A 22,576-nucleotide genomic window follows, 5' to 3' on the forward strand; every position below is an offset into this window, starting at 1 on the left:
ACTGCGACAATATGGCGGACACATCGGACATTTTTGGGACCATTGTCATTTATACAGCAATCACTGCTATATAAATGCAGTGATTCCTGTGTAAATGACACTGGCAGTGAAGGGGTTAACCAGGGGGTGGCAGTGTAGGGGTTAAAGAGGAGAGCCGGTTAAAATAAAAAAAAAAAACAAAAACAAAAAAAAAAAAGTCAGCAGCTGCAAACACTGCAGTTGCTGACTTAATAAACACAATCACCTGTCCAGGGCGCCCGCGATGTTGGCTGCCCGAGGCCGACCCGTCCCTCGGCTCTCGGGTCCCGGCACCGCCATTCCCTGTAAGGGAAACAGGCAGTGGAGCCTTATGGCTTCACTGCCCGTTTCCTACTGTGCATGCGCGAGTCCCGCAGCTACTGCGCATGCGCGAGTCCCGCAGCGCTTTCCGAATGGGACGCGCTGTGTTCTGGAACACACAGTTCCCAGAACACAGCGCGACTCATTACCCAGAAGACGCCGCGACGAAGACAGAAGACAGAAGATCTCCGCGGAAGAGGAAGATTAGGATAAAGTGCCTAGCAACAGGCATTTCTGGTAAGTTAAAAAAAAATTTTTTTCATTTTTTTTTTTTAGAATTTTTTTAAATGTTTTTGTTTTTCAGGGTGGCCCTCCACTTTAAGTCTGTCCTAGGGGAGTGTTACTAAAGCCTCATACACACAGTCGGACTTTGTACAAACTTTTCCGTGGACTTTTGTACAAAGGGCGTGGTCCACAAGTTTGTATTGTATACACACGGTCAGACTTTTTCATAACAAACACGAACGTAATGATGTCACAACGTACTGACGCTGCTTCAAAAGAGGACGTTCAGTGACTCCAGCGCTACCTTTGGTGAACTTCTGTATTGTTGTCTGATCTTTTGCATTGGTTCTGAGCATGCGTGTTTGTACCTTGTACAAAAGTCCGATACTTTTGCGTACACACGGTTCGGACTTTGCTCCATCGCACTTTTGTTGCCAGAAAGTTTGTCCGTTCGCACAGCCAACAAAAGTCAGATGAAAACAGAAAAAGTTTGTCCGATGGAGCGTACACACAGTCGGATGTTGCTCCAAAACAGCTAATTTGCATGTTTGTTGTCAAAAAGTCCCACCATGTGTATGGGCCTTAAAGAGGAAGTAAACCCTGATGAGTTTACTTCCTCTTTTTTTCCCTGCAAAGGTAAAGCATAATGGACTACTATGCATCGCATAGTAGTCCATTATGTGTCACTTACCTGACACAGGAGCCAGCGAAGTCGCCGCTGTCCCCTGTAGTCCGCCGCATCCATCTTGCTGGTGGCGTCTCGCAGCTCCGACCAATGACATCGGTGAAGCCGCGATGACGTCACTCCCGCGCATGCACGCGGGAGTCGCGTCTCGCAGCTCCGCTGCTGCCATTCGGCGAAGCTGCGATGACGTCACTCCCGCGCATGTGCACGGGAGTCGACAAATTAGGCAAATCCATTCTTGGACTTGCCGCATTTAGTGCGCCTGCGCGCCGCTGTCTACGGCGCATGCGCCGTAGACAGCGGTGCCCATTTTCGGCCAAATATCTCCTAAACCATATAGGTTTAGGAGATATTGCTTGGACCTACAGGTAAGCCTTAATCTAGGCTTACCTGTAGGTCAAAGTGGTTTGAAGGGGTTTACTTCCTCTTTAACTTTGCGTGGCGTGGCTGTGTGTTAGTGACTGAACACTGATCTCTGCTCCAATCACATGTAGCAGAGATCAGTCACTTGTTGCTAGGCAGAATGGGGAGATGCTGTTTATGGCATCTCCCCGTTCATCCGCCCAGCGATACGATCGCGGGTATCCCCACAGCGATGGAGCCCGCGGGACCCCCGACCGGACTCATGGGGGTCCCGACTGGCGGCACGCACGCGATGGCAGGGTGGCATATAGAAATGCCCATACCTGTACGCCAATATGCCTGCCCGTGGCATTCTGCCGACGTACATTGTCGTGTGTCGGTCAGGAAGTGGTTAACTGACAATTGGACGCTCCTGCGATGTACTACCCAAATTAAATGTATGCCCTTTTCCCGCCACATATAGAGCTTTTATTGGTGGCATTAGATCACCACACTGGGTTTTACATATTTTGTTATTGAAAAAAAGTTAGGGCCGGTTCACACTGCAGGCAAGGCGAGGCGACACCGACTTGCCTCCCCGCGACCTGCCGCGACCTCAGCGGCGATTTGCAAATGACTTCTGTATAGAAGTCAATGCAAGTCACCCCGAGGTCGCCCAGAAGTAGTACAGGAACCTTTTTTCTGAGTCGGAGCGACTCGAGTCGCTCCTCTGAGAACGGTTCCATTGTACAGAACGGGGGCTACTGTAAGATAGCGGCGAGGCGAGTCGTGTCGCCTCGCATCGCCCGCTGTGTGAACCGGCCCTAAAGTATAAAAAAAAAATATTTTGTTATGGTGGCTGGACTTAACCAGCTTGCGGACCTGCCACCATATGTGGAGGGGTCCAAATCCACAAGTGGTTAATGCAAAAGACACAAGAAAGGTAATTTACACCATACACAGTTCACACAAGCGCCTAATTAGAAAGGTGGACTGGACAGTGGACATTTATATGAATATTTATTTACTCTTTTATATTTTATTATGGACCAAAAAAGCATACCTTTTTCTTAAAATGAATTTGGTTAATAAAAAAAAAGTGAAAATCTTGGGCTAAATGAAAAAAAGTGCCTAATCCAAAAATTCCATTTGCATTTCATACTACTGGTTCATTCTACAATTGTTTCCTGTGTTGATGTCATTTTCAGATTACAATTGTCGATTAATTATGGAACCCGTTTCTCTTCTCTCTTTGTTTTGCAGCTCCATTGCACGTAAACGCAGGCAGTCGGGTCGCAGAGGGAAGCGGGTGCCTCTCCTCCCCCATGAGGCGGAGCTCTTAGCGGGCATAGGGGAGGAGGAGATCAGCCAGCTCCTGGCTCATCAAGGTTGGTGTCAGCATTACATTGTGCAGGAGGGTTTTTTGATTGGCAAGCATCGGGCATTCACCATGTTGTGTTTGATTTTATTTAAAGATCGTATCCAGGAGCGCCGCCGGAAGCCGAGGCCGGAGGAGGAGTCCTCGTCATCATCATCCTCTGCGTCAACACCCAGTAAGTACAGTAGTACTGTAGTAGTGACACTAATACAGGATCCTTTTCCATTTGTCCAGCCTTCCATTGTCGATTCCAATGTCATTGCTTCTCACTCAAGCAGTGACAGGTGGAGCCTCTATGATGTTCTGTCAGGTAACGCAAGCGCTTGTGTAATTTACGTAATCTGACAGAACGTCGCCGCTCTGAACTGAGGCGCCTGATCAGTGTCGTGCACCTAGCACTCGCCGCTGGAACCAGGACAGGTAAGTGCCTCCCTGTTTTTATTTTTTTTTTACTGTTTTTGTAATTTATTTTTGGATTGCCATGCTAATGGATAATTATTTAATTTTATCTTTATACAGTATTTATAGTAATATCTTTAAAGCTTGAACATTGTAAAGTTCATCATTTCTCCTTTATTATTAAATAGGTCTCGTCATCATGCAGTCAGAAGGGGAGACTGAGGAGGAGGAAGAGGCTGAGGCGGCAACGCCCACATGTAAGTTAGTATAATCTTGCTGGTATATCTGCTGCTGAGTGATCATACATGTTTCAATGTTTTTGTACTAATGTGTGTGAGATTGTTGTACACTGCAGATTGTAATTGTCTTTTCTATATTAAATTGATCAACAGCTGCTGAGCAGGAGGTGGAGGAGACCTGCCCTGGAGAGGCTGCTGGGGATGCGCCGGAAGGTGACCAGCCAGACGCGGCAGATGCAGGGAGTAAGTACAACTTTTTTATTATTTTCCAGGGAAATAGTATTTTAAATATGAAATGCTGGTGGCATACACTGACTGCTCTGTACACACTCAGCCCGCCCATTACATGGCACAGTAAATCGTTCCTTCGCTGTCTGCAACTTTAAGGACAGGATGATATGATATCAGCGTTCAGTTCAGCTCTTCCTGATAACCCCTGAGCTCCCTGGAATGTCCCCCCTCCCCCGATCACTGCACAGCAGGTTGGAAGCAGAGGATGTGTGAGTGATGATCAGTGTCCAGCTACACACACAATGCTATTACTGATATCAGTGCTGTGCAGGGCAGTCATTGTGTTGGCTCTGTTTGTTTCTTTCTTCTGCTGGTGACCAGGCTGCTGCCCATTACTAGTCCATAGGGATTCTCCAGGTTACTGCTGCTGATACTAGTGCAGCATGCCATTTACTAGAACTGGGCTGTATTTTCCCTCACTTGCAGCATCTGAAATTGTCTTTTTCTCCTCTCCCTTCCACCAGCAGCTGCAGGAGAAAAATATAGCCAATAATTTCTAAAATGCTGCCCCCCCCGAGGTCTGCACACCCGCTGTGCCCATTATGAGGGGTTCCCATCATCCCTGTGCTAATTTCTGGGGTCTTTACAACTGCTGTGTCCATTATGAGGGGTTCTCACCATCCCTGTGCTGAGTTCCCAGGTCTGTACACCCACTGTGTCCATTATGAGGGGTTCCCACCATCCCTGTGCTGAGTTCCCGGGTCTGTACACCCACTGTGCCCATTATGAGGGGTTCTCACCATCCCTGTGCTGAGTTCCCGGGTCTGTACCCCCGTTGTGCCCATTATGAGGGGTTCTCACCATCCCTGAGCCAAGTTCCCAGGTCTGTACACCTGTTGTGCCCATTATGACGGGTTCCCACCGATAGGCTGCAGTGATGGAGGTGACACTGCATATAGGTATCACTCAGTGCCCATGGGCACTGATAGGTGGTACTGAAGGGCCTGCACTGATTATCAGTGCCTTAAATTATCTGTGTACATATCCCCTGTACAGGGCCAGTGCTACCTATAGACAAGGTAGGTGCTGGCCTAGAGCACACATCAATCCTGGGTGCCTTACCGATGCCCCCACCCACCACCTCCAGGCTCAGTGACGGACTCCACCCCCAAAATGTTAGCAATCTATAAAAAGGTGGTGTACTGTATACATGGGCAGGGCAAAAGGGGTGGAGTCAGTGGTGGGGCCAAAGGGGCGGCAAAATTAGGTTTCGCCTAGGGTGTTAAACTCTTTCCTCATGATGTCTGATTTAGTGATGTCCAGTTCATGAATGATTCGTTCTTTTGAATCGATTATTTTCAGTGAACTGGATGTTGGATGAATCGATTTATCTGAGTGAACTGATTCGTTTGAAACACTTCACTCTGTGCACTCACTCAGTACACTACAGTACATACATAGCAGAGCAGGCCTGGTAATATGATCCTTGAGTGAGATCAGCTGACTCTAAGCACAGGACACTCAGGAACTGGATACAAACTTAAAACAAGAGTCAGGAGTTCATTCACAGTACACCGAGTTAACCACTTCAATACCGGGGGGCACTTAAACACCTTCCTGCCCAGACCAATTTTGAGCTTTCAGCGCTGTCGCACTTTGAATGACCATTTGCGCGGTCATGCTACACTGTACCCAAATGAAATGTTTATCATTTTTTTCCCACAAATAGAGCTTTCTTTTGGTGGTATTTGATCACCTCTACGGTTTTTATTTTTTGCGCTACAAATAAAAAAAATACCGAAAATTTTCAAAAAAAAAATATTTTTTTGTTTCAGTTTCAAAACTTTTTAAATAAGTACGTTTTCTCCTTCACTGATGGGCACTGATGGGGCTACACTGATGGGCACTGATAAGGCGGCAGTGTTGGGCACCAATGAAGTGGCACTGATAGGCGGCACTGATGGGCGACACGGACGGACACTGATAGGTGGCACAAATTGGCATGGATGGGCGGCACGGATGAGCGGCACAGATGGTCGGCACGGATGGTCAGCATGGATAGGCGGCACAGGTGGGCACTCATAGGCGGCACAGGTGGGCACTCATAGGCGGCACAGGTGGGCACTCATAGGCGGCACAGGTGGGCACTCATAGGCGGCATTGGTGTTATGCTATAGTAATGGATGCCAATCAGTGCCAAACAATAATGCATGCCAATCAGTGATGCCCATTGTGGGCACTGATTGGCATCCATTATGGGCACTGATTGGCACCCATTGTGCTAACTGGCATCCCTGGTGGTCTAGGGAGGATTACCTTTTCCCTGGTGGTCTGGTGGTGTCCCTGGTGGTCCAGTGTGGTCATCCTCGGGGGGGCTGTGCTGATAATCGATCAGCACAGACCCCCCCTGTCAGAGGAGCAGCCGATCGGCTCTCCTCTACTCGCGTCTGACAGATGCGAGTGAGGGAAAGCCGATCACCGGCTCTTCCCATTTACACTGTGATCAGCCGTGATTGGACACGGCTGATCACGTGGTAAAGATTCTCCGTCTACGAGTACGACTACGACTCTTTACCGAGATCGTAGTTGCCGGGTGTCAGACTGACACCCCGCAACAACGATCGCCGCGATGCGCGCCCCCGGGGGCGCGCAGCGGCTCATAATCCTGATCACGTCATAATACATCCGGTCAGGATTATGAAACCACTTTGCTGCCGTCAATTGCCTATAGGGTGGGCGGCAAGTGGTTAAATAAAGAATCATACAAGTTGTTACCGAGTTAAAGAGTCATATCAGTTTTTAGAACCCAGTACACTGAAAGAATCACGAGTCACCACCAGTAAAAAAATACACTAAACCAGTGATCAGGTGGTATGGACAGCCTCAGGCCCTTTCACACTTGTGCGACTAGTCCTGCTACTTGAGACTGCAAAGTCGCATGACAAGCCACACACCATGATTACCAAGGAGTTCAGTTCATATCTGTGCGACTTCAAAGTAGTTTTTGTACTACTTTTGTCTGACTTTGATGCGACTTGTGGCAGAGACATCAAGATTACACAAACATTGCTTCAAGTCATGGCAAAAATCATGGCAAAAGCATTTGACTTTCAAGTCGCACAAGTGTGAAACTAGCTCATGGTAGTGGTAGTAAAATCTGATCATCGTTCCTGCGCATGCGCTGTAAAGGCTACGGGCAAATCTGATGGCTAGCAATGTTAACTGGAAAGTTGGCCCATCAGAATGCAGTTCACATGCACAAAAACCCACTTTTCATTTAGGCTCCATTTCCACTTGTGCAACTTGTCCTGCGACTTTGTACTCTATGATTTCCAATGAGTATTATATTTGTATCTGTGCGACTTCAAAGTAGTCCCTGCACTACTTTGGTCCCACTTTGATGCAACTTGAGATCCATAGACCTCTGGAATACACAGGCATTGCTTTAAAGTCGCATCAAAATTGCGGCAGAATTGTACAAATTTCAGGCTGTGTTGGCCTGAAAAGCCTGAAAGTTGCACGATTCTGCCGTAACTTGAAGCCATGCCTGTGTATTCTGGAGGTATATGGACCTCAAGTCACATTAAAATGGTCTAAATGAAAAGCGGGGTTAGTGTGCATGTGAACTGCATTCTGAGTCAACTTCACAGTTAACATTGCTATCCATCAAATTTGTGGAAACCTAGGCTCAGGGCCAGTTCACACTGCTGCATAGTGCAAAATCGCATGCGATTTGCACTGCAGTGCAAATTGCAGGCGATGTCCGTGCAATGAGATTTCAGCCATACAGATAGTATGACTGAAATCGTATCGCATTCGGACTAAACTCGCACTGGAACCTTTTTTGTTTCCGCACCAGAATCGGATCGCATGGCACCCATGCGATCTGATTCATGTCCAAACTGACACTTTGCAGTGCGACATGCTAACTGAAATGGGGGTGTCATTAACATTGTATGACACTCCCCAGCAGTTCGCATATGTCGTTGTGAACTGCTGTGCGAGTCGGGTGCGATGGAGGAACCCGTAGTGGAATCGCAGGGTTCCCGCATCGCACAAGTGTGAACCCAGCCTAACACAGTTGTTTGCGTATCACCAAAATTCATGACACTGAGCTAATCTGACAATAGGCTAGTGCTCTGCGCCGATGAAGTAAATCAAAGTAACCGTCCCCATGTTACCATGTTATGTATGGTTAGAGTGCAGAAGCCATGTGTAATGTATGTATTGTATTATCTATCTAATGTATTTCCTTTTCCTCACAGGTGAAGTCTTTATCCTTGAGCTTCACCCCGTGGATGTGGATGAGTCCAACCTGCCCGCGTCTGGTTGGCCTGACCGTCCTTCCTCAGCAGCTTCTCCAGGGCCCTTCCATCCTCCAGTATCCCCCCCCCACCTGGATACAGCCATGGGTGCTGCCTCCTCCTCCTCCTCCTCCGTGCCTCAGGCCGCGGTTTCCCCCCCCTCCCCCCCCCTCCAGAGCCACATATAGATTATCAGCGGCGCATTTTGGAGGTCCAAGAAAGGCAGTACGCCTACATCAGGAGGCTAGGGCGTTCCTTGGGCCTCCACAATCGCCGCCAGTATGTGGCTCTGGAGAGGTGCCGAAGGAGCCTTCATAGGCAACTGGAGGCTATTCGGTACCTTGGTGAGCAGATGACTGGGATGAATATGTCCCTACAGCGTCTGCTCACCAGGTCGGGGGAGGATCAGGAGGATATGTAAATAGTTTTTTTTTGTTTATTTGTACATATTTTTGTATTTTTTTATATTTTGTTACATTAAAAAAAATTGTTGTTTAAAACTACTTGTTTTCTTGAATTTTGCTTTCCTAGTTCGATTCATTATGATATGTATGTGATGTTGTTTCTCTAAATTAACTACTCCATTTATAGTTATAAACTTAGTAGAGGCCTTATAATTGTGCTTTTCCTACATGTAACCATCAGGCTGAACTTAGAAAATTTAAGAGATTTCTCTCTACACTATTTCACTGTGCAGAGGGTAATCCCATGTATATTGTGTCCAGCAGTGGCGAAATTATCAGAGTCGCAACAGTCGCAAGCGGGACTGGGCCCTGTAGTTAACAATAAAAGTAGTGTGTATCTATCACAATATAAGAATGGATTACGCTAGACAGGGTATTAATTACAGAACCAATCTTAAATATATTCTGGCGCTCTACATGTTTCGTGTTTTGGTCAATGCTTCCTTAGGAGCTTTATCAATTTTTTACATTTCTTCATGGGGGCACCCCAAGAGAAATATGCAGGAAGAAAAAGGAGAACCACAAGAAAGTATTTCTCTAGGCAGATAGAGCGATTTTCACATCGACATCACACTTTAATATGTATAGGAGCCTGTGGTTGGCACTTGGCATAAGGGCTTCAGATATTTATGGTATAAGGTATCAACGGGAGGTGATTTTGCACCATACTCTCTTAAATTCAGTTAGCCAATTCCTGTATCTTCTCCAACAAGGTAAAATGTAGGCGAGCTTGTCTCAATAGCTTCAGGGTTCAGAGGGGGACCTTTGAGCCCCTTGGGTGTCTTCCTCTACCGGGAGATAGGGCCCTGTAGTTCACCACTTCAGGGGGCCCACTGGCCGCCCGCCCGACGCGTGAAGGGCCCACCTGCCTGTCGGGGGTTTGTGTCTGTTAGGTTCATGCTGCGGGGAGGGGGGCTTTCATCAACTGTGAGGGGAGAGACTGTGAGAGAGAAGCGCTCCGCCCCCGCCTATCCATAGGCAGAGATACTGTAAGGGATGTGGAGCAGACACTTAATAAACTGGGCTGACCAATTCATTGAAGGCAACGGAGGAGCTCTCCCCTCTGCGATTGCACAGTGTTTAAGGATGAGATCGGTGGGGGGATGGGATCAGTAAGAAGTGCCCCTCCAGTACCACCATTGCCCCCCTGCAGTACCACCGCTGCACTGGTGTCACACGCTGCATTGGGGGACACACGCTGCATTGGTGTCACACGCTGCATTGGTGTCACACGCTGCACTGGTTGACACACTGTACTGGTGACACAAGCTGCATGGGGGGTCACACACTGCACTGGTGTCCACACGCTGCACTGGGGACACACACTGAACTGGTGTCACAGGCTGCATTGGGGGACACAGGCTGCATTGGTGTCACACGCTGCACTGGGGGACACAGGCTGCACTGGTTGACACACTGTACTGGTGACACAAGCTGCATGGGGGGTCACACACTGCACTGGTGTACACACGCTGCACTGGGGACACACACTGAACTGGTGTCACAGGCTGCATTGGGGGACACAGGCTGCATTGGTGTCACACGCTGCACTGGGGGACACAGGCTGCATTGGTGTCACACGCTGCACTGGGGGACACACACTGTACTGGTGACACAAGCTGCATGGGGGGTCACACACTGCACTGGTGTACACACGCTGCACTGGGGGACACACACTGAACTGGTGTCACACGCTGCATTGGGGGACACACGCTGCATTGGTGTCACACGCTGCACTGGGGGACACAGGCTGCACTGGTGACACAAGCTGCATGGGGGGTCACACACTGCACTGGTGTCCACACGCTGCACTGGGGACACACACTGAACTGGTGTCACAGGCTGCATTGGGGGACACAGGCTGCATTGGTGTCACACGCTGCACTGGGGGACACAGGCTGCACTGGTTGACACACTGTACTGGTGACACAAGCTGCATGGGGGGTCACACACTGCACTGGTGTACACACGCTGCACTGGGGACACACACTGAACTGGTGTCACAGGCTGCATTGGGGGACACAGGCTGCATTGGTGTCACACGCTGCACTGGGGGACACAGGCTGCATTGGTGTCACACGCTGCACTGGGGGACACACACTGTACTGGTGACACAAGCTGCATGGGGGGTCACACACTGCACTGGTGTACACACGCTGCACTGGGGGACACACACTGAACTGGTGTCACACGCTGCATTGGGGGACACACGCTGCATTGGTGTCACACGCTGCACTGGGGGACACAGGCTGCACTGGTTGACACACTGTACTGGTGACACAAGCTGCATGGGGGGTCACACACTGCACTGGTGTCCACACGCTGCACTGGGGACACACACTGAACTGGTGTCACAGGCTGCATTGGGGGACACAGGCTGCATTGGTGTCACACGCTGCACTGGGGGACACAGGCTGCATGGGGGGTCACACACTGCACTGGTGGACACACGCTGCACTGGGGGACACACTGCACTGGTGACACAAGCTGCATGGGGGGTCACACACTGCACTGGGGGGGACACACTGAACTGGTGTCACAGGCTGCATTGGGGGACACATGCTGCATTGGTGTCACACGCTGCATTGGTGTCACACGCTGCACTGGGGGACACAGGCTGCACTGGTGACACAAGCTGCATGGGGGGTCACACACTGCACTGGTGTCCACACGCTGCACTGGGGGACACACTGCACTGGTGACACAAGCTGCATGGGGGGTCACACACTGCACTGGGGGGGACACACTGAACTGGTGTCACAGGCTGCATTGGGGGACACAGGCTGCATTGGTGTCACACGCTGCACTGGGGGACACACACTGTACTGGTGACACAAGCTGCATGGGGGGTCACACACTGCACTGGTGTACACACGCTGCACTGGGGGACACACACTGAACTGGTGTCACACGCTGCATTGGGGGACACACGCTGCATTGGTGTCACACGCTGCACTGGGGGACACAGGCTGCACTGGTTGACACACTGTACTGGTGACACAAGCTGCATGGGGGGTCACACACTGCACTGGTGTCCACACGCTGCACTGGGGACACACACTGAACTGGTGTCACAGGCTGCATTGGGGGACACAGGCTGCATTGGTGTCACACGCTGCACTGGGGGACACAGGCAGCATTGGTGTCACACGCTGCATGGGGGGTCACACACTGTACTGGTGTCCACACGCTGCACTGGTGTCCAGTGTCCACACGCTGCACTGGGGGACACAGGCTGCATTGGGGGTCACACACTGCACTGGTGGACACACATTGCACGGGGGACACAGGCTGCATGGGGGGCACAGGCTGCACTGGGGGATACACGGCACGCTGCACTGGTGGACACACACTGCACTGGTGTCCACACGCTGCACTGGGGGACACACTGCACTGGTGACACAAGCTGCATGGGGGTCACACACTGCACTGGTGTACACACGCTGCACTGGGGGACACACACTGAACTGGTGTCACAGGCTGCATTGGGGGACACACGCTGCATTGGTGTCACACGCTGCACTGGGGGACACAGGCTACACTGGTGACACAAGCTGCATGGGGGGTCACACGCTGCACTGGGGGATACACACTGAACTAGTGTCACAGGCTGCATTGGGGGACACACGCTGCATTGGTGGACACAGGCTGCACGGGGGACACGCGCTGCATTGGGGGACACGCGCTGCATTGGGGGACATGGGCAAGCTGCATTTTTTGGGCATGGATAAAGTTGTTCATAGAAGCTTCCTCTTGACAGTTATGGTAACTTTAAATCAGAAACAGAAATGTTTTACTTTTGTTATACATTGTAAAAAAAAAACAAAGTATCAAAATAATGCTTTTTGGGGGGGCCTTCCTGATTTCTTGCACCGGGGCCCTGAGGTTTCTAGTTACGCCTCTGGTGTCCACCAGTCACGCCTTTCAGCTTTCCCTCCACCAGAATACACAGCAGATAGTTACAGCAGGGGTTAACCATACAGCCCTCAACAGTTTACAGGGCATAGGTTGAAGGCTTGCAATCATGAGGGCAACAGTTAACTGGACAGAGGTTCACAGGCTGAGGCTAGCACAATCACAAGGGGAAACAGCTCAAAGGGCAGGCATCATTTCCACTTTTTCCAGGGCTTGAGTAACATGGCAGCAGGGTAGATTACTCACACCAGTGACTTCAGACAATTGCAGATGGTCATGAAACAGGCGGTGTAATTGTTATTTGTTATGCAGTGATCTTCCTCTGTCTGCTTACCAATACCTCCCCTCATGTGTTCAGACTAAGAGGCCAGACACTTCCACCTGGTGGTTTTTATAACCTCTCCTCTAGCATGGCTCCACCCCAGGCCCTATCAGGGAACCTTATATTAACCTGTGCACCGCAAGCCAGTAGTGATTAGAAACCACTAAAGTATCCAAGGTGTGGTTGGGTTCCTGCTTGCTGTGTGCTCTATGTTTGTCTCTGTTACTGACATTGGTGTGTTCTCAGCGATTCCTGTCTGCTTGTGACCTTCACTTTTTGGCATGTCCACAACCATCCCTGTCTGCCTGTGACCCAGAACCTTTGGCGTGTACTCTGTTCCAGTCTGCTAGTTGCCCTGAACTCTGCCTTATACCCTTACTATCATTGTTGTCCCAGCCTGCTGCTTCCTTCTCTTGTAGTCTACTGAGAGTGTGAGCTGTGAGACCCTAGGGGCCGCGACCTGGAGCCAGACTGCTGCGAAGTCCATCCTCACCACTGGAGGCTCTGGTGAACACCTGCTGGCTCTTAGACTCCGCGCCCAGGGGGAATCTATGCTCCAGCTCCCATTGGGATCTGTGTTAGTGATCCTGTAGACCTGTGTCCTGAATCTCCCTGGGTACAATCCGCAGCAGTCAGTCCTAAGATCAGCTACCTGTACCTAGCAGTGCACTTCTAACTTCTATGGAGTGCATCTGTCACCTGGTCTCAGGAGACCTTACAGGCAGAGGATCAGAGAGGGCCCTGGTGTCCCCTGGGTCAGAGATGGCAAATATGAGGGGTCATGGGCATCTGGGTGCAGCTCAGCAGTGACCAACTAATCTATCTTGCATAGAATCACGTTTCCAGCTGTATGTTTCTTTGTTCTATGTTGTGTTGGTAACATATTCTGATCCTTGAGTTGACAGTCGCTCCATCAATAATAATCATTGTCTCTTATTTCCAGACCATCATACAAAAAAATGGTTAAATTAGCACAGGTTGCTATTTGTATGTACAAAGACAGCAACACGTGAGCAGTAGCGCCACGTCAAGGCTTCAACCCTTGCTACTGTCCATTCACACAACATTCATTCATGCAATCACACACACTCTAGTCACTCTACACATACACAATTACACACATTCATTACAAAAAAGGATGATGGAAGGAATAAAGGGAGTAATTGGATTGCTTGACAAAAACAAATTCTATTTAAATCTTGGGGTCACACCGAAGAGAACTGCTATTGTGAATGTCAACTTCAAGTGGTAAGAAAATAAAAAAAAATGCTTTTCCTCAACATTTGGATGGTTCCTCTGAGCCCCATGTATCTTCTTCACATGGTGGCAATAATTCGGGTCTCACAAGTTAAGGGTAGGGTAACCCAGCTTGGGGAGGTTAAATTTGAGGAAAGTTATTTGTTCCATCAAATGGGGTGTTAGTTGTGCACGGTGTGGATTAAGGATGTTCCCAGTAATAGAGAAAACTCTCACTTTGCACACTGGTTGGAGGACAGGATAGTAGTTTCTGGGCAACCAGGCAAAGACCAGGCCACACACTTTTCTTACCATCCCAATAGGTCAAAGGGTCCTCTGTAGGAAGCAAAGGGGCTTCATATAGGTAGGCCCTGACCATTTCAGAGGCACTGCTCTCCTCTCGATTACCTGCTGCTTGACCTGCATCCACCAGATTGTCAAGTGCCTCTACCCAACATGCACATGCTCCACTCAGTTGTTTTTGAGTGATGGTGTCAGGCCTTGAAATAGCAGTCATTGCAGGTGAATGTTCCAAATCGGCCTCATTCAGCATACCTCTTTGTTGCTGCAAATTATGGACTCTTTCAATGAGTTTTTCTTTCCAGTAGGAAAGGCTGTTGTCTCTGAGTGCCAGTTTACCTTTGATCCTGGGATCACACAGGGTAGCCAGCATGAGTTCAGGGCTTTTGCGGACACGGTCATTTAGCCGATCTTTTAAATTGTCTTGTAGCTTTCTGATGAAAGACGCTACATCGGCATGAAGTGGGCTGCCACAAACCGGCTCACTGCTTTCTAGGAATGATCGCATCTTATCAATGAGATAGGTAAACAAGGGTATGACCTGTCCTAGGCTGGCATTGCTCTGACTCAAGTTTTCCGTCACATTGCGAAAAGGTTTTAAGACAGAAACAAGCTGGCCAATTATACACCAGTCATCACGTCCCAGTGTGGAATCAATCCCAATGCTATGGTGAGATGATATATTGTGGATGGCTGTCTTTTGCTCCAAAATGCGTTCCAGCATTTCCAGGGTATAGTTCCACCGGGTGCTGACATCTTGTTTCAGGCGATGTATGGGGAGCCCTGATTGTTCTTGCTCCTCCCTCAACAGTTGACTAGCAACTACACTGCGGTGGAAATGCCCTGCAATTTTCCTGCAAAGGTCCAAAATGTGAGCAATCTTGTTGTTTTTCTCCACTGGGATTGCACCCTTGACCACTAAATGCAGTATGTGTGCAGAACAGCGCACACCGACAAAAGATCCATCTTGGAGTGCTTTGACCATGTTTGAACCTCCGTCTGTCACTATGAACCCAACAGAAACATTGGTGTCTGCCTGCTCTCCAAACCAATTGGCCAACATCGCTCTAATTGCCCGCAATATGTTGGCAGAGCTGTGTCTATCATCGCGGACTTCTGTGTGCAGCAGGTAAGCTTGATAACCCTGCTGGTCTTGAGCTGCAGACCTGCTTCCTGATGAAGTTTGAGCTCTTGCAGTAGTGCCACCACCAACAGGCACAGTGGCCTGCCACCAGTGTGCAGTCAAAGACAGGAAAGCATGTTGACCGCTGGGAGCTGTCCACAAATCAGTGGTCAAATGTATTGTCTGACCCTCAGCTTTGGCCATTTTTTCCTTTAGTAATGCAGCACACGAATGGTACAGTGCTGGAACAATCTTTCTGCTGAAAGTTGTTCGTGCAGGAATAACGTATCGTGGAGCAACGGCATGCATCAGCTGTTTAAATGGCTCCCCTTCAATCATGCGAAAAGAGGCTCCTCCAACAGCAATGAATTGGCCAATGAGGCGGGTGATCTTGTTGGCCTGCTGTTTTGACATGCCCTTGGAGCTAAAGCCAACAAAACTATCTAGGGTGGGCTGATAATGTCCTTGGGAGGATGAGGAGCCTGATTGGGCCTGCAGTGGAACTACTGCATGTGGACGGTTTGTCCTAATTGAACCCTCTCTATGGGCTGTGCTCTGAGTCTGTGGTGTGGCTGAGGAGGTACCACCAGTACAGTCAGAGTCTGTTATGCTGCTTCCTGCTCTACCATCTTTTTCTGCCTCTGCCCGCAGTAAAGTAGAACTGTGGTGATTTCTGAGATGCAGGTTCATACCAGCGTTGGTTAAATGTCCCAACTTTTTACCCCTGCTGACTTGCTTCCCACACAACTTGCACTTTGCAAAGAACCCGCCTTCCACTGTTTGGAAGTATTTCCACACATTGCTGCGGCGGGATGCAGCCCCTTTACCCTGATCACTAGTAGTAGTATGGGCTGATATAGCTGCAGCAGGTAGCACACCAGTGGTGGAAGCTGTTGCAGGGGTGCTGGGGAGGTCGGTGTTATCATCACAGGATTCTTCCTCTATAATAACAGAGGGAGAAGGGGAGTTAGCAGCAGATGAAAAAAGTGGACTGCTACCTGTCCTACTCCTCACAGAATATTCCTCTTGCACGTGCTCTACGTCATGCTGCAACTCTTGTGGGGTAAGAGTGTATAAAACGTCTGCAGTGGTTGGGGAAAGAGGAGCATCACATTCAGAATCATTCTCTTGGGACAATGATATAAAAGTCTCGCACTCTGTCTCTGCTGCTGTCTTCCTCAATTGCTTGTTTGGGGAGCTGGGCAGTGTCACTGGCTGTGTGATTGGTGGTTGTGAGTGTACAGGCAACGCCACTTGTTTTACACTAGGTTTCTTGCCTATCCCATAAAAATAAGAAGCCATGACACCTGTAGAAGCAGAAGGAAGCACTGCACTGGCAGTGGAAGCTGCAGCAGATGGTGGTCTGGCAGGAAAACTCATAGTAGAACTGGTGGTGGTGGTGGTGGCACCCACTGTTGTGGACAGCATGTTTGTGGTGGCAGAAGTGTCAGAGACACTAGTAGCAGAGACCTTGCCACTTCTTTTAGCAAGGCGTCCACCGCGACCGCGTCCACGACCACTACCTCTACCTGCCTTCGCGTTTCCAGAACGGTACATAGCTATTTCTGTATATATATTATATACTAGTACTCGTTTGAACAGAAACAGGTGGACTGGTGATAGCGATCACAGTGATGATGATCAGACAGGTAACACAAGTCTAATAGATCCCCACACAACACAGGCAGCCTCTGAGGCTATAGCAGCAACACTAGAATCACTAAGCTTCTCACACTAACACTATAGCATCAGATTTTTAGGAAAAAGCTAAGTTCAACTGTAGCTTGCTTCACTATTGTTCTGCTGCTGTGCTTATGCTTGATTGCTGAATGATTCAGGAACACAAACGGACTAGCTAAGATTGACTGTCTTCTGAAATAATTCAGTGTGTCTGTCTCTCTCTGCTAGCAAATCGTAAGTGAATGTAAGTTGGCTGTACACGTGTTCTGTTAGTTTACTGCTCCTCCTCTCTGGTTACAATCAGCCAATAACATTCATCATCATCATTATTTTTTTTTTATTTTACTTCCCCCACCCAATTCCAGTATCGTTTCTCTCTGTCGATTCTGTTCTCTCTATGTCGAATATTTACTCTCTGTCGAAGCTTTTCTATATAATAGGACTAATAGAGGTAAACGAAACTTAGGCACATTCGACCACAGGTTCAATAGACAACATATGGAGTCACGTCGAATCTCCTAAGGTAATAGAGGTAAACGAAACTTAGGCACATTCGACCACAGGTTCAATAGACAACATATGGAGTCACGTCGAATCTCCTAAGGTAATAGAGGTAAACGAAACTTAGGCACATTCGACTACAGGTTCAATAGACATATGGAGTCACGTCGAATCTCCTAAGGTAATAGAGGTAAACGAAACTTAGGCACATTCGACCACAGGTTCAATAGACACATGGAGTCACGTCGAATCTCCTATTCAATATCGAACGGTCACTTCGAATCTCCTATTCTATATCGAACTGTTGTAACAACGAAAACGAAAAAAAGCATTTATTTATGTCGGATCTTTCGTTTTTCGGAATCTGCGCTTTCGTTATCGTTTGTCAAAACGAAAACGAAAATACCTGAAATTCGGACGAAAATGCATTCGGACGAAAACGAATGCACATGTCTACTAATTACTGTATTTCATAATCTTGAAAGACATTTGAAGTATGACAAAAAAGAGAGTTTTACTTTATTTTTATCATTAAGTTATGTCATGCTGATTCCTAGTTTTATAGCTGAACTCTAAAAAGAGATAAAGGGACCCAATTAAATCCATTTGTATTTATTATAAACATGATTGAATGTACATTTACATTCAATTATTATAAGTACTGGAATCTGCCTTTTATTTCAACCTTCTGTAACCCTCTGTACAGTGGAGCTTATAATGGGAGAGAGGGAACAGCATCCTGAGCTAATCAGGGTTCTACTGCTTTGTGCAGTGTTGACGGTCTAAAACTGTTCTGAGGTTTACCGGAGGGGACAGCAGTGCACCTTCCATACCAGTTTGCTGCTTCTCCTTCACTATCTATTCACAGGTCCTTTGACATGCTTTCTTTAACTGGTGTGCATTCTGTACAGAGGTTGAGGACTCAGCAGTGCTAATTGGCATTGAGGTCTATATTAAAACAGAATTATAGGTCCTTTGAGATAAAACAGATAAGAGTTCACATACATTACACAGTATATATGTAGCACTACCCCCGTAGGAATTGCTCATGTCCAGGTCCCTCACTGCTGCACAGCCAGTCGCACAGCATTTCCTTCTTGCATTCAAACTCCGAAACCAGCCCTTTGGCTTGTTTTTGTTGTTTTTTATAAGTGGATGATGACTTGGATGGGGTATGGGATGCCCAACCTGAAAATACTCAAACACAAAGCCAGGGGTAACTTCCCCCATATTTGCAGATTCCTCTTCTTCCTTCCTCCTGCACAAACATTGTTCACGTATGTACAGCTCCTGCTGGGTCACTCCTTGAGGCACTTACAATCACTTAGCTCAGCATCAGCCCATTACAGGCTAGGGACTTGCTGTCTCTTTTGTAAAGTAGCACATGTGGAGTGAACAGCATCTCTCATCACCTTCTGCTTCCCTGTAACCCAGTTCTACTGCTGCAGAAATGCTAGCCCACCCACCTGGCTGCTTTTTCTTCCCAGTCTGCCTGCTTGACACACACATGGATATTCCGCAGGGTAAAGTTAGATGAAGTCTTGGCACACCGCTGTCTTTAAGAGAGCACTGCTACAGCTGACAGTCTCTCCCCCTGTCTGTCCCTGCACCATGCGGATCTACTCACTGTCCCTCCTTGCTCTCTCTGGTGCCTCTCTAGTTAGGGTCCCTCCAGCTGCCCCCTGTGGTGGAATCCTTCCAGGCCAGCCTCCTGAGCTCCAGCCTGAGTTAAACCCCCCCCCCCCCCTTTCCCTCAAGGGCCACGACAGCCTCTTCTCAGCACTGCTTCTCCATCTTCCACCCGACTCCGCTGCTGGCATGGCTTATGTCTATTTAAGTTCCCAGCCAGGCCCCCAACCTGGTGATTGGCTAAGGGTCCCTAAATATTCAAGGCAACCCCTCCTGGTCTCCGCCCACTGTCTTCCAGAACTTTATCCAACATTTTAGAAACAGGGAGAGGCACTAGAGAGCTGCCATCGTGAGTCATCCAGGCCTGGGTTCTAGTTTGACAATTATTCAGTAACGCATCCCTGTAAACAAATTCATTTTATATAATTGTTGTAGACAGATTATAGCTTTCTTTGCGGAGTATTGAATACCTGTTTTTTTGTTTTGTTTTTTTAACTATAAAAAGGTAAAAAGACAAACAATTTTGAAAAAAAAATATTTTTCCATATTTCCTTTAGTTTGCATTAAAATAAAAATGTCAGAATAGTATAAAAATCCCAGGAAGTACATTTTTGTAAAAAAGACTACTACTCCTCTACACAGTAGCAGCCACTGGAGAGATCATGTGACAAGACCAGAGTGGCTTCAGAATAGGTAAGTATACAGAACTTTTCTTTACAGGGTTAGATAGAATGGGCCTAGAATGGCAGTGAGAGTAGTTTTAGCCTCAGAGTTTGACTGAACTTCCACTTTAACCTCTTTGCGGGTTAATGACAGCTACAGCATGGCTACACTTTGCCAGGAGGCTGTCGTATGACGTCCTTCTGTGCTTGTGCTGCCTGCTTGCCCCCTGCGGAGCACATCGGCAGTGATCTGTGTTCATGGTAAAGAGCCAATCATGGTGGCTCTTGACCACGTGATCAACTGTGTCGAAGTACAACTGATCACAATGTAAACAGGATTTACCGGTTATCGGCAATCCTCCCATCATGCTGACAGTGTGCGAAGAGAGCCCAAAACCTGCAAATCCACATAGGGGAGGGACATCTGCACTGACAATCAGGGGACTGTGTCTTGATGATCAGTGCAGCCCCAACAGTGCCAATCAGTGCCGCCTATCATTGCTACCTATCAGTGCCGCAAATAAGTGTAGCCTCATCAGTGCCCATCAATGCAGACTCCAAGGTCATGTGACTTTGGAGTGCAACTTTAGATGGGTGCGACTTGGATGTGACTTGTTGTCCCTCTGCAAAGTCAGACCCACTCTTCCATGTAAAACATTCAGGTACAACTTTAATGCAACTTTTGAGGTTTCCACATGTTGTAATGTTACAACCAAAAACCAAAATGTATTTTATTGGGATTTTATGTGATAGACCAACACAAAGTGGTACATAATTGTGAAGTGAAAGGAAAATGATAAATGGTTTTCCAATTTTTTTACAAATAAATATGTGAAAAGTGTGGCGTGCGTTTGTATTCAGCCCCCCTGAGTCAATACTTTGTAGAACCCCCTTTCGCTGCAATTACAGCTGCACGTCTTTTTGGGGATGTCTCTACCAGCTTTGCACATCTAGAGAGTGATATTTTTCCCCATTCTTTTTTGCAAAATAGTTAAAATTCTGTCAGATTGGATGGAGAGCGTCTGTGAACAGCAATTTTTAAGCCTTGCCACAGATTCTCAATTGGATTTAGGTCTGGACTTTGACTGGGCCATTCTAACACATGAATATGCTTTGATCTAAACCATTCCATTGTAGCTCTGGCTGTATGTTTAGGGTCGTCGTCCTGCTGGAATGGTAACCTTCGCCCCAGTCTCAAGTCTTTTGCAGACTCTAACTGGTTTTCTTCTAAGATTTCCCTGTATTTGGCTCTATCCATCTTCCCATCAACTCTGACCAGCTTCCCTGTCCCTGCTGAAGAAAAGCATCCCCACAACATGATGCTGCCACCACCACGTTTCAAGGTGTGGATGGTGTGTTCCGGGTGATATGAATTGTTAGTTTTTCGCCACACATAGCATTTTGCTTTTTGGCCAAAAAGTAAAATTTTTGGTCTCATCTGACCAGAGCATCTTTTTTCACATGGTTTCTCGCAAACTGCGAACAGGACTTCTTATGGCTTTCTTTCAACAATGACTTTCTTCTTGGCATTCTTCCATAAAGGGCAGATTCTCCCACCTGAGCTGTGGGTCTCTGCAGCTCCTCCAGAGTTATCATGGGCCTCTTGGCTGCTTTTCTGATTAATGCTCTCCTTGCCCGGCCTGTCAGTTTAAGTGGACAGCCATGTCTTGGTAGGTTTGCAGTTGTGCCATACTCTTTCCATTTTCAGATGATGGATTTAACAGTGATTTGTGAGATGTTCAAAACTTGGGATATTTTTCTTATAACCTAACTCTGCTTAAAATTTCTCCACAACTTTATCTCTGAGGCCGCGTACACACGAGAGGAGAGAGCTTCAGCGGACAGTCTGGCGGACTAAGTCTTTCGGAATTTCCGTAATATTGTCCGTCCAAACTTGGTTTCAGTGGACAGTCCGCTCGTGAGTAGGCAAGTTGGACGGACTAAGTATGGCGCATGCTCAGAAAGGATTTACACGGCCGAAGGTTGCATTGCAGTGTATTGGACGTCGTATTTCTAGTCCCGTCGTACGTGCTGTACACGTCATCGCGCAAGCTTTCAGCGGACTGTCTGTTCATCGTGTTCAAGTCCGTTCATTCAAAAGTAGGACGGACTGTCTGTCGGATTGTCTGATGGACTTAGTTGGCCAGACAATCCGCCCGTGTGTACGCGGCCTCAGTTGTCTGGCGTGTCCCTTGGCCTTCATGATACTGTTTGTTCACTAATGTTCTCTAACAAACCTCTGAGTGCTGTAACTGTGTTATCTATTTCTAAAATTATTGAATAAAATTCTTGTTTGGTTCCTCTGTACTATGGCAGAATGAAAGGTAGTAACTTACTGGTTTCTGTGGATAACAGGAACCGTTCATCATCCGGATGAATTATTATTATTCATGAGGAGCCGTAGAGCTTGGCTGTAGGGATATTTCTCTGACACTTATTTGATGTTTTTACAGAACTATTTCTCTGCAGTTTAACATCCTAAAATAGAACCCTCATATATCTAGTCTAAACTAATTCAATTTCCTTTACAAATTACTGTAATTACTATGCTGTAAGTGGAAGATGGTAATGGCCTGAGTATTACTAGATAATAATTAGGCAA

At 47.8% G+C, this 22,576-nt stretch overlaps 2 protein-coding genes across 2 annotated transcripts in view; both read left to right on the forward strand.

Moving 5' to 3' along the window:
- The window catches only part of HHAT (hedgehog acyltransferase), a 568,477-nt gene that overhangs the window by 305,401 nt on the left and 240,500 nt on the right, over positions 1-22,576 (forward strand). The window lies entirely within an intron of this gene.
- LOC143987152 (uncharacterized) lies at positions 2,379-8,642 on the forward strand. The gene is made up of 5 exons (XM_077485721.1): positions 2,379-2,979; positions 3,067-3,144; positions 3,557-3,625; positions 3,761-3,850; positions 8,104-8,642. The coding sequence occupies exons 1-5, from the start codon at positions 2,787-2,789 to the stop codon at positions 8,328-8,330; spliced, it is 657 nt and encodes a 218-aa protein (XP_077341847.1). The 5' UTR covers positions 2,379-2,786; the 3' UTR covers positions 8,331-8,642.

This window comes from Lithobates pipiens, unplaced genomic scaffold (genome assembly GCF_037356315.1).
Source record: "Lithobates pipiens isolate NorthernLeopardFrog02 unplaced genomic scaffold, aLitPip1_a1.2 Scaffold_18, whole genome shotgun sequence".
NCBI classification, from domain to species: domain Eukaryota; kingdom Metazoa; phylum Chordata; class Amphibia; order Anura; family Ranidae; genus Lithobates; species Lithobates pipiens.